Source organism: Oncorhynchus tshawytscha, linkage group LG06 (genome assembly GCF_018296145.1).
Source record: "Oncorhynchus tshawytscha isolate Ot180627B linkage group LG06, Otsh_v2.0, whole genome shotgun sequence".
NCBI classification, from domain to species: Eukaryota; Metazoa; Chordata; class Actinopteri; order Salmoniformes; family Salmonidae; genus Oncorhynchus; species Oncorhynchus tshawytscha.
The window spans coordinates 41767692-41787239 of NC_056434.1; the positions used below are offsets into that span (position 1 = coordinate 41767692).

Sequence of the window (19548 nt, forward strand, 5' to 3'; positions counted from 1 at the left end):
GTTGTTTTATTTATGAGTAGTACTGTGGACAAATGTGTCTGAGCTCTCTGTGCTGCGGGCGCTCATGTTTTAGCGTCATTATTGAAAGTCACAGCTTACCTCGAATTGTGTCTTTGTTCGATGCCGAAACCTCTAACTACGAGTCTTGTCACGCAGTCCATTGATTGGTCGGACAGGTCTTATCACATGTATTCTCTTCATCATTCATACAACTGGTTCTTTGTTTTTTACTCAGTCATATTTTATTTATGGAGGTCACATTCTGGTGGAACTGAGATCCCAGGGCTTGAAAGCCTTAGCTGTATGGCGGAAGGAAGGTATTCGTTCATCTAGTTCCTACATTGCAAATTGATTCGCTACAGTGGTAGGTAGGAAGGAGGGTGAGGGAAACATGAAACAGCACCAGGTACTACTAAATTGGGCTTGGCATTTGATCAAGCGGAGTGCAATGTGTTTTTAGAGCTTGACAGTTTACTGCCTGGCTTGGTGGAGTCCATTACTAGACTACCTTCCTGGGCTGCTTCTGTATAGTACAATAAGGTCAACAATTATTGGCACCCTTGATAAAGATGAGAAAAAAAGACTGCATACAATAAATACAAATACTAAGCTGTATATATATTGTGTATATATATTGTGTATATATATTGTATGCAGAAAAAAAAGAAGAGTTAAATTAGTATTTTTAAAGAAAGTTGCCCAGTACCAGCACGTTTTAGCCAAGAACCTGGTTGCTTCTGCCAGGAGGCTGAAACTTGACTTTTTAGTATAAGAAGTGGATCTTTCAGCAAGACACAAAAAATACATGTTTTATTGTCACATACACCAGAGAGGTGCAGTGAAATGTGTTGTTTTACAGGGTCAGCAATTGTAGTACGGCACCCCTGGAGCAAATTAGGGTTAAGTGCCTTGCTCACGGGTAAAATCTCCACAAATAAATGGTTAATTTACCAAGAATTGAACATTTTGCAATGGCCATCTCTCCTGTGGTTTGAATTGAAGGGCAGTCTATAAGCACAGACAAAGAAAATCAAGGATCTGGAAAGACAGTGCATGGAGGCATGGTCTAAGATCTCTCCCAATGTGTTCTCCAATCAATATCAAACATTTAACAAAAATGCTCAGTGCCATTATCCTTTTGAGGGGGAGGGTGCCGGAGTATTGAAAACAGGGGTGCCAATAATTTTGACCCATTCTTTTTAAGAAAAATAATAATTACTTGATAAACAATCTCTTTTCTTTGAGCAATTGTACTAGTATAAAATAAGAACTTTTTGTTTGGGTGGTGGTGGGGGCATACAATATAGCTCAGTATTTGTATTTATTTTATACTGTCTTTTTTGCTCATCTTTAAGGGTGGCAATCATTTTTGAGCTGACTGTGTAGGAGCCAATATGATTTGTGTCAACTCTCACTAGAGTTCTGCTATATGGAGCAGTCATGTCCCTGGTGCGCTACCCACCAGACATGGACCCTAGGAGTACGGTCACTCTCTGGGGCCTGATTGATGTTGGAGGCAATGTGAATTCCATGCTCCCCCCCACGTGGCTTAGTGGATTCCAGTCTCTCCCAGCCTGCTCTCTCAGATGTGGTTAGCGTCACTCACAAACAGTACACTTAAAGGGGAAGCCTATTTGTGCTAGTCCTCTAATAAACTTAACAACAGTAAACATGTCGTCCCCCACAAATTATGCAGCGCCTAACTTGGTCCAATCAGTGTAATTTTGTAAATGCCGGATCTCTATGGCAAGACGCATCATTCAACCAAGTTTCGTAAAAATGGGGAAAGTGCTTTCTGAGATATCACGTGTGGCTAACTTACAGAAGTAAGTATGAATGAACGTACGGATGAATAGTCCCCTCCCCGATTTAATTGTGGGGGACAATTATCCGTATTGGAAAATCCCCAGTTGGCATTCCTCTTTTAAAGGCCTAGTGCAGTCAAAACGTGATGTTCGTGTGTTTTATATACACTACCGTTCAAAGGTTTGGGGTCACTTAGAAATGTCCTTGTTTTTGAAAGAAATGCAAAGAAATTTGTCCATTAAAATAACATAAAATTGGTCAGAAATATAGTGTAGACATTGTTAATGTAGTAGATGACTATTGTAGCTGGAAATGCCGGATTTAAAAAAAAATGTTTTTTACATGGAATCTCTACATAGGTGTACAGAGGCCCATTATCAGCAACCATCACTCCAGCGTTCCAATGGCACGTTGTGTTAGCTAATCCAAGTTTATCATTTTCAAAGGCTGATTAATCATTAGAAAACCCTTTTGGAATTATGTTAGCACAGCTGAAAACTGTTGTTCAGATTAAAGAAGCAATACAACTGGCCTTCTTTAGACTAGTTGAGTATCTGGAGCATCAGCATTTGTGGGTTCGATTACAGGTTCAAAATGGCCAGAAACAAATACATTTCTTCTGAAACTCGTCAGTCTATTCTTGTTCTGAGAAATGAAGTCCATTCCATGTGAGAAATTGCCAAGAAAATGAAGATCCCATACAACGCTGTGCACTACTCCCTTGACAAAACAGCGCAAACTAGCCAATAAAAAGAAAAGATTAAGATGAGCAAAAGAACACAGACACTGGACAGAGGAAGATTAGAAAAAAGTGTTATGGACAGACGAATCTTAGTTTGAGGTCTTTGGATCACAAAAGAACATTTGTGAGATGCAGAAAAAAATGAAAAGATGCTGAAGGAGTGCTTGACACCATTTGTCAAGCATGGGGGAGGCAGTGTGATGGTCTGGGGTTGCTTTGGTGGTTGTAAAGTGGGAGATTTGTACAGGGTAAAGGGGATCTTGAAGAAGGAAGGCTATCACTTCAATTTTTCAAAGTCATGCCAAACCCTGTGGATGGTGCTTAATTGGAGCTAATTTCCTCCTACAACAGGACAATGACCCAAAGCACAGCTCCAAACCATGCAAGAACTATTTAGGGAAGAAGCAGTATTCTGGTATTCTGTCTATAATGGAGTGGCCAGCACAGTCACCGGATCTCAGCCCTATTGCGCTGGCAATCAAACCAATCCAACTTGGGGAGGTGCTTCAGGAAGCATGGGGTGAAATCTCTTCAGATTACCTCAACAAATTGATTACTAGAATGTCAAGGTCTGCAAGGCTGTAATTGCTGCAAATGGAGGTTTCTTTGACGAAAGCAAAGGACATAATTATTGAAATTAAAAATCATTATAACCTTGTCTACATCTTGACTATATTTTGTAACTCATTTCATGTATATTTTCATGTAAAACAAGGAAATGTCTAAGTGACACAACTTTTGAACAGTTGTGTTTATTTCCACACTGAGGTGGGAATAATACTGAAATTGTGAAAATGCTGATAATGCACTTTTAATGTAAGAGCTGTTTGAAAAGGCTGCCTGAAATTTCGCCTGCATGGTGACATCACCAGGTGGTGTAAGTTAATCGATCAATAACAAGTTTCAAACCTCTCTGCCAATAGCAGCTAGTTTTTAGTTTACTGATCAATCCCATTAGGCTCGCTCAGTTAGGCCCCTCACTCAGACCACACCAAGACAGTCCTTGATATTTGGATGAAAACTGCTGCATTGGTCTTTCAATTAAGAGAGAGCATGGCCTTTAAAGGTAGGTAGAATAAACATAACCACATGTAACATATGAATTTGCATTAGAATAAACATCAAAAGTCAAAATGCAAAGTTACACCTCAGTTTTACATTTTTCTAGTTTTTATTTAAAACTGATGAGAATTCTGAAGAATGTCGAAGTCATGCCGGAAAAAAACATTTGCGGGATGTGACTTAATATGGAAGACCTGCGAAGCCAGTCTATTATTCCCCATTGTAAACTGCAGCAGAAATAACTTTGAATGTATAACTTCAAATTAAACTGTCTGACTCACGCAGAGCTAACGTAATGTTAGCAGGCTAGTTGGCTAGCAACATTGCAATGTATAACGTCAAATTAAACCAAATCATTTGCGCTCATGACTACTTGTTTCAATACAATTTTCAGCCAACTTACAAGCAAATACTTTATGAATTTATTGTATTTGCTTGTAAGTTGGCTGAAAATTGTATTGAAACAAGTAGTCATGAGCGCAAATGATTTGGTTTAATTTGAATTTATACATTGCAATGTTGCTAGCCTGCTAACATTAGGTTAGCTCTGCTTGAGTCAGCCAGTTATCCACACCTAGCGTGCAGCTACATTAAAGTAAACCAGAGTTTTGGAAATGCTTAACTTCATCTACCAGTTATCAAATAATTTTAACTGTAAAGTTAGCTGGCTAGGCTAGCTAGCAGGTTAAAATAACTAACTAGCTTAGCTAGCCGACCACCACTGTCGACATAGTTAAGTAGGAAGCCAGATAACTAGTCTAGAGCGGAGACTTACCGATTGACTGCTGAGTTGGCTACCGAAGTCAAAGAAGAGCGAGGCCTTTTAGAGGGAGAGTCGACTAGCTAATAGAATAGCGTTTTGAGGTAAATCCACATTGACTTTAACAATTTTATCTCCATCACTGCTGACACTCTTGATGTACCGGTAGGTCGGTAGGAAATAGAGGTCCATCAATTCAACCTGACAAACCATTCCGACTTTAAAGCTTGCTTCTCATTTTTGGGCCACAAATGAGTTGTAACTCCATCCATCCTTGTGGGTATTACTGCACCATGTGGTTATTACTGCACTAGCTACAAGCCACAGAAAACTACGACAACACTAACTCGCTCAGTTTACTACAACTATCAAATGCACAGGAGACTTAACTTACAGTTGAAGTCGGAAGTTTACATACACTTAGGTTGGAGTCATTAAAACTCGTTTTTCAACCAGTCCACACATTTCTTGTTAACAAACTATAGTTTTGGCAAGTCGGTTAGGACATTGACTTTGTGCATGACACAAGTCATTTTTCTAACAATTGTTTACAGACAGATTATTTCACTTATCATTCACATATAATTATAACTGTTTCACAATTCCAGTGGGTCAGAAGTTTATATACACTAAGTTGACCGTGCCTTTAAACAGCTTGGAAAATTCCAGAAAATGATGTCATGGCTTTAGAAGCTTCTAATAGGTTAATTGACATAATTTGAGTCAATTGGAGGTGTACATGCGGATGTATTTCAAGGCCTACCTTCAAATTCAGTGCCTCTGTTTGACATCATGGGGAAATCAAATGAAATCAGCCAAGACCTCAGAAAAAATTGTAGACCTCCACAAGTCTGATTCATCCTTGGGAGCAATTTCCAAACACCTGACGTTCATCTGTACAAACAATAGTATGCAAGTATAAACACCATGGGACCATGCGCCGTCATACTGCCCAGGAAGGAGATGCGTTCTGTCTCCTAGAGTTAAACATACTTTGGTGTAAAAAGTGCAAATCAATCCCAGAACAACAGCATAGGACCTTGTGAAGATGCTGGAGGAAACGAGTACAAAGGTATCTATATCCACTGTAAAAAGAGTTCTATATCTACATAACCTGAAAGGCCGCTCAGCAAGGAAGAAGCCACTGCTACAAAACTGCCATAAAAACTGCACATGGGGACAAATATCATACTTTTTGGAGAAATGTCCTCTGGTCTGATGAAACAAATATAGAACTGTTTGGCCATAATGACCATCGTTATGTTTGGAGGAAAAAGGGGGAGGCTTGCAAGCCGAAGAACACAATCCCAACCGTGAAGCACGGGGGTGGCAGCATCATGTTGTGGAGGTGCTTTGTTGCAGGAGGAACTGGTGCACTTCACAAAATAGATGGCATCATGAGGATGGAAAATGATGTGGATATATTGAAGCAACATCTCAAGACATCAGCCAGGAAGTTAAAGCTTAGTCACAAATGAGTCTGACCACACTGTGTTACTTTGACTAAAAACTCATGCTTCCTACCCTTTTAAATTGAATCATAACATTGGTGGGCATCGTTGCAAAACGTACAGGCCAAGAGTGATTACGGCTCCAAGGCAAATTTTTTACAGTTATAATGAATCATTAAAGGATAGATTTAAATTTACATAATGGGTTCCTGGTGGAAAATGGGGGAGTGTCATGCTTTTTCAAATTCTGTGAAATTGAAAAATAATTTTCAAGCATTTAGGGAGGGTTACATTTTTATTTCTAAGAGGTCAGATTTTCTCCTTTTAACCCTTATTATAATTAACGTTCACTCCCAAAGTGAATGGTTTGTACTTCAGATGTTCTTCTCTGATTTACTGTGTCTTCAGTGGAGTGGCTGAGGTGGCTGCTTCCTGTCAGAGGCCCTGCCCAGGTCACATAATTGGCGCATCTGCAGAGCCAGGAAATGGATGAGCTGTCGGAGCTGTGCCCAAGCTCTCCTGAGAGGCCTTTTCATTGACCACTGGACTGCTTCCCAGTTCTCTCAATAGGAAAGGGCTAACAAGTGTTAGATCTAACAAGTTGACTGAAGACCTCTTCTCTGAACGGAGGCTTCTAATGGCTCTTCCCTGTGGAGAAAGTGCGAGTAATTTCAGCAAAGTTCTCACTTTGCAGCCCAATTCAGCTCTTGGTAATGTTCATGAATACAGTTATGGACAAGTCTACGTTGTTCATTCTGGGCCGAGAAAAGCGCTTTAATGTTGCATTAAAGCGCTATTCTCGGCCCAGAATGAACAACATAGACTTGTACATTTATTTAGATTTGCAGCCTGCTTCACAAACTTGGGCAAGATGAACGATCTCACCAGTCCATAACGGAATAAGTGGAAAGGTATCAAATACGCCAAACACGTTTCCATGTGTTTGATTCCATTCACTGCGTTCAAGCCATTATTATGAGCCACCCTCCCTTCAGCAGCCTCAGCAACCTACCTGGCCCAAAACTCAGTGCCCCAGCCAGCCTATAGATCCTGTCCTCCGTTCTCTAAATGTGCGTGAGAGCACCCTAGCTTAAGCTTCGGTGACTTAGTTCTATTTATACAGGGCTAAGTCTATTTGTCCGGTGCCTGTGTGAATAGGTAAGTAAAACAGAGAGCTGGATGAGTAGGTGGAGGTGAGGGCCAGGACAGGAGGTGTTGACTAGACTAGGTCAGCCCGAGGAGACTGGCTGATTACTTACACATGCACAAACACACACACAAACGCACAAACAACGAGAACTAATCCTCTCTGGTTTACGCCCACATGTCTGGACTGGCACTACCCTTTCTACCGGAGTCAGTCAGTCAGCAGGATTTAGAGTATAGCTCTTTTTGGGATGGACCTGTGTTTATTTGTGTACTAACTTCCTCCTTCAAACAATCAAATTATGATCTGACTAAGAGTACACCTTTCACCCTAATCATGGCTTTGTTGCAGGTCTTTTGGTGCTTCAGCCAACTCCCCTGTTATGTTGTGTTCGTTGTCACGCCAAACATGTATGGCATGACAACAAGCATCAAAGAGGTGTTGGATAATGCATATTATTTAGTTCTGGCGGCCAGGTTAGAGATTCACTACTTCGACCTGTGGAATTCCTCAGTGGTCAGTAATTTCTATTGGAGTATCATTGACTGTATCTGCAGTTGCCAACTAGGATGTGTACGGATCCACCTGGATCAGTGAGGTTGGTGACCTCAGCAGAGACACTTCCTCATTGGTCACACCCACAGGAAACCACAGATGTGTATTACAAGGCTGTATGAAACCCCATGTGAACTACAGTAACCCTGGACAGGACCTCTCCTATCAGATATGTGCTTCTCTCAAATGACACACTGTTATTGTACAAATGTGTGCCTTTGAAATGCAACTACTGGCACCCAGTATGATTCATATGTATAGTGAGAATCAAGTTCAAATCCACCCAACTTTATTTACTTGTGGTAAGCGGCACAGCGTTTGGGTGTTTGGTGCATTGAAAGATCTGTCCTCTCCGTTAACCCAGTTTGACTGACTGTTAAGGTGGGCACAGAGGTTACCTATAAGAGTCGTTGTAAGCTCTGTGATAGAGACGACTACCCCTACTAACTCCAGATCAGATCTAAGCCCCTTCTCTCCCTCAATTTGGATAGTGGTGGTGGGATAGAACAAATTGTCACTGCCCTCTGAGGCCCCGTTGCTGGGAAAGGCCTCAACAATAAGATTAGGGTCCAGATAAGTGGGTTAGTGGGAGACTTTAAGTGCAGTGGAAGACTGTGTGATAACACCCAGGTAATACATACGTTGAAAGGGATATCCAAATGCTTTGTCAGACCTTATTATATATCGCATAAACCCACCCCATGACTTGTATGTTACATAGTGAAAAAATAGGTGGCATGCGTAGTAAAAGTACCTTTTTAAACCAGGGGTTTGAAACTAATTTTGCCCGGGGGCCATATTCTATTTTCACCGGGCCACATCTGGTCTGCAGGCCGCCAGTTTGAGACCCCTGCTTTAACCATGCATGAGTCACACAACTGTTATTTCCCTGTATTGAAAATCTCAGAATTATCAATTGTGGGCTCATGTCTGATGGCATTGAGTGAATCTTGTGTCATGGGATGGCTGATTGAATTTATTCATTTGAGATCACTCACACTATGCAGACAGCGGGCTCTATGGGCAACTGTGTCTCTGTTTGATATCCTTGTTCCAGCTCTATGCCCTACTGTACTCGTGACACTGCTTGTTTGTTCCATGTATGAATATGTTACTGTACTGCAAAGTCGACAGATGTCTCACATTGAACATGTTCTTTGTTTTCTCTTTTTCAGAGTAAGGAGATAACGTTTCAGCTCCAAGAAGACTTGATGAAGGTCCTCAACGAGCTCTACACTGTAAGTTGTCATTTAATTTCCTGGTTCCTGTTTTGCTGTATCACTGTACTGTAAAAATAGTGTATCAAGTTTTTCCTGATCAGGTCACAACTCTCAGCCTGAATGATAAATCATGATTCGGGCATTAAGGCAGGCCTCTCAGATCAGAGCCTGCCTGGTCTGGCCTTAAAGTAGCTGCATACCAACTCTTATGGTCATTGTTACAAGCAGATCTGGGACCAGCCTATGTGGATAATTCCACTTCAGGTCTCTGACCTTGGGGGAGAGCAGGGTGCTTAAACCACTAATCAATAATTAATTCAGTAGCTTTAATTGCTGCCATCAGGCCTGGAATAGTGGCAGCTGAGATTCATGTTCCCCAGGTGGCCCTGAAGACCCTGACGTTCTAATACTTCCTCAGGTAGAAGGGGATGGCTTTTGTGGTCTATATGGTCTTGGCATCTTCCCTTTTGTATAACCTGTTGCTTGTAGGGGGCAGTATTGTGTTTTTGGATGAAAAACGTACCCAAATTTAACTGCCTATTTCTCAGGCCCAGAATCTTGAATATGCATATAATTGTGAGATTAGGATAGAAAACACTCTAAAGTTACCAAAACTGTCAAAATATTGTCTGCGAGTATAACAGAACTGATATTGCAGGCGAAAACCTGAGGAAAATTCAACCAGGAAGTGGCCTCTATTTTGAAAGCTCCATGTTCCATTGAATGCCTTCCCTCCATTTAAAGGGATATCAACCAGATTCCTTTTCCTACGGCTTCCCCATGTTGTGAACAGTCTTTAGACATAGTTTCAGGCTTTTATTTTGAACAATGAGCGAGAAAGATCACATCGCGTCAGTGTATAGCTGGGTGTCCCCAGAATTTTGCTTGCGCAACAGTTTGGAGCAGCCATTGTGTCTCTTTCTCCTATTGACCAAGCTAAAGTCCCGGTTGATATATTATCGATTATATATTGAAAAAACAACCTGAGGATTGATTATAAAAACGTTTGATATGTTTCTGTGGACATTACGGATATTATTTGGAATTTGTCTGCGTTGTCGTGACCGCTCTTTCCTGTGGATTTCTGAACATAACGCGCCAAACATATGGAGGTATTTTGGATATAAAAATAATCTTTATGGAACAAAAGGAACATTTATTGTGTAACTGGGAGTCTCATGAGTGCTAACATCTGAAGATCAATTTAATTTATTGCTTTTCTGACTTTCGTGACCAATCTACTTGGCGGCTAGCTGTTTGTAATATTTTGTCTACTGAGAGGGATGTTCTTACATAAACGCTTGGAAAGCTTTCGCCGAAAAGCTTTATTGAAATCTGACACGCCAGGTGGATTAACAACAAGCTAAGCTGTGTTTTGCTATATTGCACTTGTGATTTCATGAAAATCAAATATCTTTAGTAATTTCATTTGAATTTGGCGCACTGCAATCCAGCTGAAGTTGACGTAAATGATCCTGCTAACGGGATGGGTGCATCAAGAATATAACCTACTCACATATATTGTGTGACATGTAGTTTATGTACTTTCCCATTAATCTGGTGACCATGCTATCTGCATTGTTAGACTTTCTAACCTTTTGGAGGAAGATTTTGTTGAACTGGTACTGCAGGCTCAAGGCATAACCGACATAGGCAGTCAGGTTCCAGGTAGATCAGGTATATAAAAATACATTTCTACAGATTTATTTAAATTAAATGTTCGATTAGACATGCAATAATGTTAAATGCAGACAGAAATGAAAGCAATCATAACTCTGTATTTTATTTTTTTACATCAGCAGGGTTTATGAGGGAGGTAAGGGATGGTCCCTGGAGAAGATAAGAGAGAGGTGAGTTTGGGGTGGTGTCATGACCACTGGAGTCATACACCTTAATAGTACCTACCTGGCAGCGGAGGTTACTTACCGTGACCCAGTGGTTAGCTTTGACATACTTTGTCCCATGGGCTTCACCAAAGTGTAGGGAGCATCATTGCTTTCAGTGGTCAACTGTCCAACTGCTCCAACTGGAGAAGATTGTTGGCTTCCACCGAGGTAACCCTAGGAAGACAAAGAGAAAAATATCAGTGATAGGAAAACTAAAACTAGCTTTGGGTTATTTTGAGTGCAAATGCAAATAGTTGTCTGCCATTTTTATATTCACCTTAACATATTGTGACCCCAGCTAGGAGCCGAAAGAGCAGCGAGGATTCATAGGTCTCGTCCTTCATCCAAATTATTACTTCATTGGCAAACTTATGCAGGGAATGCCAACGAACAGTGAGCCATCGTGTTCATGCATAAAAAACTAATAATGAAAGAAAAGCATTACAGGTTTGAATTAGCGTGGGAGAGGTGGAAAAAGTATTGGCATTGACAACTTCGATGGAAAGCTACTGACGATGGTAGCTGACTCTGTAGGCACTCCTATCTGTCATATATTTAATCTGAGCCTAGAGGAAAGTCTTTGTCCTCAGGCCTGGAGGGAAGCCAAAGCAATTCCACTACACAAGAGTGGTAAAGCAGCCTTTACTGGTTCTAACAGCAGACCAATCAGCTTGTTGCCAGCTCTTAGCAAACTGTTAGATAAAATGGGTTGACCAAATACAATGCTATTTCTCTGTAATCAATTTAACAAAAGACTTCCGGCATGCTGAAAGAAATTGGTAAAATGATTGTGGGAGCTGTACTGTTAGATTTCAGTGAAGCCTTTGATATTATTGACAATAACCTGTTGTTGAAAAAAATGTGTGTTTTGGCTTTTCAACCTCTGCCATATTGTGGATTCAGAGCTATCTATATAATAGAATTCAAAGGGTTTTCTTTAATGGAGGATTCTCTGTCAAACATGTAAAGTGGGGTGTACTGCAGGGCAGCTCTCTAGGCCCTCTTTTCTATGTTTAACAATGGCCTGCCACTGGCATTAAACAAAGCATATGTGTCCATGTATGCTGATGATTCAACCATATACGCATGAGCTACCACAGCTAATGAAGTCACTGAAACCCTTAACAAAGAGTTCTGTTTTGGAATGGGTGGCTAGTAATAAACTGGTCCTGAACATATATAAAACTAAGAGCATTGTATTTGGTACACATCATTCCTTAAATTGTAAACTGTCATGGTTAAAACATGTAGATTTAATGGTTGTAAAGATAGGGAGAGGTCTGTCCGTAATAAAGAGATGCTCTGCTTTTTTGACACTGCACTCCAAAAAGCAATTTCTTCAGGCTCTAGTTTTCTCTTGATTATTGTCCAGTCGTGTCATCCAGTGCTGCAAGGAAAGACCTAGTTAAGCTGAAGCTGGCATAGCATCGGAGTGGTACGTTTTGCTCTTCATTGTAATCAGAGGGCTGATATAAATATTATGCTTGGCTAAGAGTTGAGAAGCTGCCTCAATTTTATAAGAAACATGAATGTGTTTAAAATCCCAAATTGTTTGTCAATTTACACACAGCTCTGACGCACACACTTATCCAACCAGACACGCCACCAGGGGTCTTTTCACATTACCCAAATCCAGAACAAATTCAAGAAAGCGTACAGTATTATATAGATCCATTATTGCATGGAACCGTTCTTTCTCATTTTTTTTTCAAATAAACAGCAATCCTGGTTTAAAAAAAACATTACACCTCTCCCCTATTTGACCTAGATAGTTTGTATGTATTGATATGTATGCTATGTGTGCCTTTATAAAAAAATGTACAGTACCAGTCAAACGTTGATGCAAAGTATGTTATGCAAAAATAGCAATAGACAAACACTAAGTCAATCAATTGCAATAATTGTAAATACAGTACTTTGTTTACCTCAGTCAACAGCTGCAGCGCCCATCTGTACACTAGGCGAATGGCGAATACTCAGTGGAGGCCTGGACGCTACTGTTGAGTGAAAACAGAATTGCCTACAGGTTGTCCTCCCAACTAGCTAGATGGAAAATAATAAAAAGATTGTGAGCTGTTTTTTTGTTTTGTTTTTTACTTCAGTGCGGCTTTTGACATTATAGATCGTAGTATGTATAAATGTATATGTTATGGCTTTTCACCCCCTGCTATATTGTGGATTGAGAGTTACCTGTCTAACAGAACAGAGGGTGTTGTTTTTTTTAGCCTCTAACATAATCCAGGTAGAATCAGGCATTCCCCAGGGCAGCTGTCTATGCCCCTTATTTTTGTAAAATAATATATATCTGCGTAAAGCCTGTATGTCTGTATGCTGATGACTCAGCATTATACATGTCAGCTACTACAGCGAGTGAAATCACTGCAACACTTAAAGAGCTGCAGTCAGTTTCAGAATGGGTGGCATGAAATGCACTACATTGCCAAAAGTATGGTCGTTGAGTTGGGAAGGCTTTCCATTAGATGTTGGAACATTGCTGTTGAGACTTGCTTCCATTCAGCTACAAGAGCATTAGTGAGTTCGGCACTGATGATGGATGATGATCCAATTCATCCCAAAGGTGTTTGATTGGGGTCAGAGCTCTGCAGTGAGTTTTCAGCACTCGACAGTCCCGTGCTTCAGCACTCGACAGTCCCATTCTGTGAGCTTGTGTGACCTACCACTTCGCGGCTGCTCCGTTGTTTCTCCTAGAAGTTTCCACTTCACAATAACAGCACTTACAGTTGACTGGGGAAGCTCTAGCAGGGACGAAATCAGACGAATTGACTTGTTGGAAAGGTGGCATCCTATGACAGTGCCAGATTGACAGTCACGGCGCTCTTCAGTACGGACCATTCTATTGCCAATGTTTGTCTATGGAGATTTCATGGCTTTGTTCTCAATTTTATACACCTGTCAGCAACGGGTGTGGCTGAAATAGCCAAATCCCAAAATTTGAAGGGGCTTCCACATACATTCGGCCATGTAGTGTAAGTTAGTCCAAAATATTTCAAACTAAAAGCATTGTATTTGGGACAAATCATTCACTAAAACCTAACCTCAACTAAATCTTGTAATGAATCATGTGGAAATTTAGCAAGTTGAGGAGACAACTGTTTGGTGTAACCCTGGATTGTAAACTGTTATTGTATTGATGCATGAAATCAAATCCAATTTTATTTGTCACATGCGCCAATACAACAGGTGTTGACCTTATTGTGAAATGCTTACAAGCCCTTAACCAACAATACCATTTTAAGAAAAATAAGAATTAAGAAAATATTGACAAAAAAATAAGGGTCAAAATAAAATATGAATAATGTCGCTATATACAGGGGGTACCAGTACCGAGTCAATGTGCGGGGGTACAGTAGATAAGATGGGGAGAGGTCTGGCCATAATAAAGCGCTGCTCTGCCTTAATAACAATATCAACAAGGCAGGTCCTACAGCCCTTAGTTTTGTCGCATCTGGACTACTGCCCAGTCGTGGGGTCAGGTGCCACAAAAAAGGATTTGGGAAAATTACAACTGGCCCAGTACAGGACAGCATGGCTGGCCCTTAAACGTACACGTAGAGCTAACATGAATAACATTCACGTCAATCTCTCATGGCTCAAAGTAGAGGAGAGATGGACTTAATCACTACTTGTATGAGAAGTATTGTTGAATGCACCGAGCTGTCTGTTTTTAAACTACTAGCACACAGCTCAGATACCCATACATACCCCACAAGACATGCCATCAGAGGTCTCTTCACAGTCAGCAGGTCCAGAACAGACTATGTGAGGCAAATGGTACTACATAGAGCCATGACTATTCCACATCAAGTAACTCACACAAGCAGTAGAATCAGATTTTTTTTTTAATAAGATAAAAATACACTTTATGGAACAGCGAGGACTGTGAAAATTCACACACAGGTACAAACACACGCATAAACACATACTTGTCATGACTTTACATTCATTAATCTGATGACTGTTATTTATCCAATCAACTAACTATGTTTAATTGTTACCCAATTTTTAAATGAATCATGTAACAATTAACTCATTAGGAATTTGGGGCAACACGAGGTTATGAGTTACCATCTCCCAAATTAAACTCTATAATAACATCGAAAAGCAGTCATCTTATTAATCATTACCTCTTATCATATCATCATTCTGAACAGTCGTAACCTCATGCATCTGCAAAAACCCCAGCCAATTCACGATTCAGTACTATATTTTTAAATTGTTATTCTTATTTTTTAAATTTAACCTTTATTTAACTAGGCAAGCCAGTTAAGAACAAATTCTTATTTACAATAATGGCCTATAGGGGAACAGTGGGGTAACTGCCTTGTTCAGGGGCAGATTTTTACCTTGTCAGCTCGGGATTCGATCCAGCAACCTTTCGGTTACTGGCCCATGGCTCTAACCACTAGGCCACCTGCCACCCTACTACACCAATTGGTTTAGTTATTTATTTACTAGCTAACTAAATAATAACACAGAATAAACATACACCCTTTACATGAGACAAAGGTCCCTAGTGGACTGACACGATATGACTGCATATTACACAGAGATGGAGAGGGGGAAAAAAGAGAGACAGAATTAATGGAACACTTATCGTGGACACATTGTATAACTATTCTCCCATTAATAATTTCCTTTCCAAATGAACCACCGCCCGTTTGAAATAAGAAATCGCACATGTATTTATGCATGTGTGTCTTTGTCCGTCATGTAGTCCTGAACAGTCCTGAACAGAACTACAGAGTACACACTTCCATTCGCTCCTGAAGTGGCTTATTTGAAGATAAGCCAGCCGTGCCGATGGTTCCAATGGGGTGATAAGAGTAGTGTACAGTGATTTGAGACTCGTTGTAAGATGGGATAGTTTGAAAAGTTCAGATATTTGCCTTGAACAGCTAATCAGCTGTACCAGTGATTGTCTGAGAGGGGAGTTTGTTGCCTCTTTCTCCTCGTGTTGATTATTCTGGGTTCAGGATTTAGACCACTATGGACATGAGATGCAGCTCTTTGTCTCTCTGGTCTAAAGGAAGATGAGTTTATTTCTTCATCTCGAGTTGAGGTTCAAAGTTTCAACAATTTCAAACATGTAGCTAACGCCTTATGTTTCCTGGTCTAAAGTTAATTTCGTTACCAAGGCCCGGTTAGCCAATGTGCGGGAGCACTGGTTGGTCGGCCCAATTGAGGTAGTATGTACATGAATGTATAGTTAAATTCCTGCGTCGAGCAATCCCGTACCCGGGAGCGTAATTATAGCCTCAAGCTCATTACCATAACGTAACGTTAACTATTCATGAAAATCGCAAATGAAATGAAAGAAATATATTCACTCACAAGCTTAGCCTTTTGTTAATCACACTGTCATCTCAGATTTTCAAAATATGATTTTCAACCATAGCTACACAAGCATTTGTGTAAGAGTATTGATAGCTAGCATAGCATTAAGCCTAGCATTCAGCAGGCAACATTTTCACAAAAACAAGAAAAGCATTCAAATAAAATCATTTACCTTTTGAAGAACTTCGGATGTTTTCAATGAGGAGACTCTGTTAGATAGCAAATGTTCAGTTTTTCCAAAAAGATTATTTGTGTAGGAGAAATCGCTCCGTTTTGTTCATGACGTTTGGCTAAGAAAAAAATCCGAAAATGCAGTCTCTACAACGCAGAACTTTTTACCAAATTAACTCCATAATATCGACAGAAACATGGCAAACGTTGTTTAGAATCAATCCTCGAGGTGTTTTTCACATATCTATTTCGATGATAAATCATTCGTGGCAGCTGTGTTTCTCCTCGAAGCAAACTGAAAAAGACACGCAGCTGGAGATTACGCAATAATTGCGACGGAGGACACCAAGCGGACACCTGGTAGATGTAGTCTCTTAAGGTCAATCTTCCAATGATTTGCCTACAAATACGTCACAATGCTGTCGACACCTTGGGGAAACGACAGAAAGTCTAAGCTCATTCGTGACCCATACACAGGGAACACCCCCCTATCCACATCGATGGAACAGTAGTGGAGAGGGTAGTAAGTTTTAAGTTCCTCGGCATACACATCACAGACAAACTGAATTGGTCCACTCACACAGACAGCATCGTGAAGAAGGCGCAGCAGCGCCTCTTCAACCTCAGGAGGCTGAAGAAATTCGGCTTGTCACCAAAAGCACTCACAAACTTCTACAGATGCACAATCGAGAGCATCCTGGCGGGCTGTATCACCGCCTGGTACGGCAACTGCTCCGCCCACAACCGTAAGGCTCTCCAGAGGGTAGTGAGGTCTGCACAACGCATCACCGGGGGCAAACTACCTTCCCTCCAGGACACCCACACCACCCGATGTTACAGGAAGGCCATAAAGATCATCAAGGACAACAACCACCCGAGCCACTGCCTGTTCACCCCGCTATCATCCAGAAGGCGAGGTCAGTACAGGTGCATCAAAGCTGGGACCGAGAGACTGAAAAACAGCTTCTATCTCAAGGCCATCAGACTGTTAAACAGCCACCACTAACATTGAGTGGCTGCTGCCAACACACTGACAATGACACTGACTCTACTCCAGCCACTTTAATAATGGGAATTGATGGGAAATTATGTAAAATGTATCACTAGCCACTTTAAACAATGCTACCTAATATAATGTTTACATACCCTACATCATTCATCTCATATGTATACGTATATACTGTACTCTATATCATCTACTGCATCTTTATGTAATACATGTATCACTAGCCACTTTAACTATGCCACTTTGTTTACATACTCATCTCATATGTATATACTGTACTCGATACCATCTACTGTATCTTGCCTAAGCTGCTCTGTACCATCACTCATTCATATATCTTTATGTACATATTCTTTATCCCCTTACACTGTGTATAAGACAGTAGTTTTTTTTGGAATTGTTAGTTAGATTACTTGTTGGATTATTACTGCATTGTCGGAACTAGAAGCACAAGCATTTCGCTACACTCGCATTAACATCTGCTAACCATGTGTATGTGACAAATAAAATTAGATTTTATTTATCCGTTATTTTACCAGGTAAGTTGACTGAGAACACATTCTCATTTGCAGCAACGACCTGGGGAATAGTTACAGGGGAGAGGAGGGGGATTAATGAGCAAATTGTAAACTGGGGATTATTAGGTGACCATGATGGTTTGAGGGCCAGATTGGGAATATAGCCAGGACACCGGGGTTAACACCCCTACTCTTACGATAAGTGCCATGGGATCTTTAATGACCGCAGAGAGTCAGGACACCCGTTTAATGTCCCATCCGAAAGACTGCACCCTACACAGGGCAGTGTCCCCAATCACTGCCCTGGGGCATTGGGATATTGTTTAGACCAGAGGAAAGAGTGCCTCCTACTGGCCCTCCAACACCACTTCCAGCAGCATCTGGTCTCCCATCCAGGAACTGACCAGGACCAACCCTGCTTAGCTTCAGAAGCAAGCCAGCAGTGATTTGATATAAGGAGACATTGGAACACAGCACATTCAAAATCTGGGGCACTTCCTGTATGAAATGTCATCTTGGTTTTGCCTGTAGCATTAGTTCTGTGGCACTCACAGACAATATATTTGCAGTTTTGGAAACGTCAATGTTTTCTTTCCAAAGCTGTCAATTATATGCATAGTCGAGCATCTTTTCGTGACAAAATATCATTTTTTTTATCCATAAATTAAGAGTGCCCCCTATATCCAAGAAGTTAGTGACTATGCATATATGATAAACAGAGTAGCAGCAGCATAAAAAGAGGGGTTTGGGGGGGGGGTACACAATGCAAATAGTCCGGGGAGCCATTTGATTACCTGTTCAGGAGTCAATATTACATTTGTTTTCCATGAATCCCCACTGACCATTCCCCACATTATGGTAAAAATATTATTCCAGTATTCACTTTTGACCATGTTAGAGTTTGAGGGAATACTGTCTGTGAACAAAGACATTCCTTTGGTTGATACTAAAGGGGGAGAAAGAGCCCCCTTTTCTCCTTAATTTACGACAGGGTGTGGAGGTGTCAAAATCCCCACACCAGTTCCCTCCTCCCCTCTGAGTGGAGGTTGTTATTGTCAGGAATTGCCAAGATGTTCTGACCCATTGTGATCCTCACAGGACAGTCATGACATACTTTACAGCTGGATTGTGTGTTGTAGTAGAGTAGAGGCCTGATGGCACGCACTTAATGTATTGTGAAATCTGTTGTAAAATGTATTTTAATGTTAAACATTTTTATTATGTATATTACTTCCTTGGCAGCAGCTAATGGGGATACATAATAAATACAAAATGGTTGTTGAAAAATGGTTGTACACAAATACTTTGTGATATAATAGAAGTTGACTGCTTAATGTTACCCTGAATTGTGAATATGTCTGCCCTCCTACGAATGTTGCTTCAATGTCGAAATCAGTGGTGCCTTCATAGTAATTCTCCAGGTTGGGAAGATAAAATAAAATCTCATTAATGCCATTAAAGTGCAAGCTACATACAAACAGAAAACTACAATAACACTTTGGTTTATTTCGCTAACGTTAGCTAGATAGCTGTCTGGCTAGCTGAGGTAAATAAGTAGTTAGCCATGTCAATCTAAAATAAATCTAAAAACAAATCATTTTTTCCTATTTAACAATATTGTCTTGTATAAAGACATATGGTAAAGTGTTCTCTCCTGCCTTTTCAGTCTTCTGAAGCAGAAGGTAGTCATGGTCAAAAACACTGTTGTTGGAGAGCGATTCTGAGGTAATAATTTTGCGTCAAATTAAATGCATCACTCTGCACTGCAGGTTGTAAGTGCTCGGTGACAATTTAGATAATCTATTTAGGTGTGTAACCCTCAAAGATGTAGGTAACTTCCAAAATAAAGCAAACACTTGAGTAAGTAAG

General features: G+C 40.6%; 1 protein-coding gene across 2 annotated transcripts in view; it reads left to right on the top strand.

Moving 5' to 3' along the window:
• srgap1a (SLIT-ROBO Rho GTPase activating protein 1a) overlaps positions 1-19548 on the top strand; it is a 164651-nt gene that overhangs the window by 71548 nt on the left and 73555 nt on the right. For both annotated transcript variants that reach the window (XM_024423866.2, XM_024423867.2), the window contains exon 4: positions 8699-8761. In XM_024423866.2, the coding sequence (XP_024279634.1) occupies positions 8699-8761 (63 nt within the window). The remainder of the gene's footprint in view (positions 1-8698; positions 8762-19548) is intronic.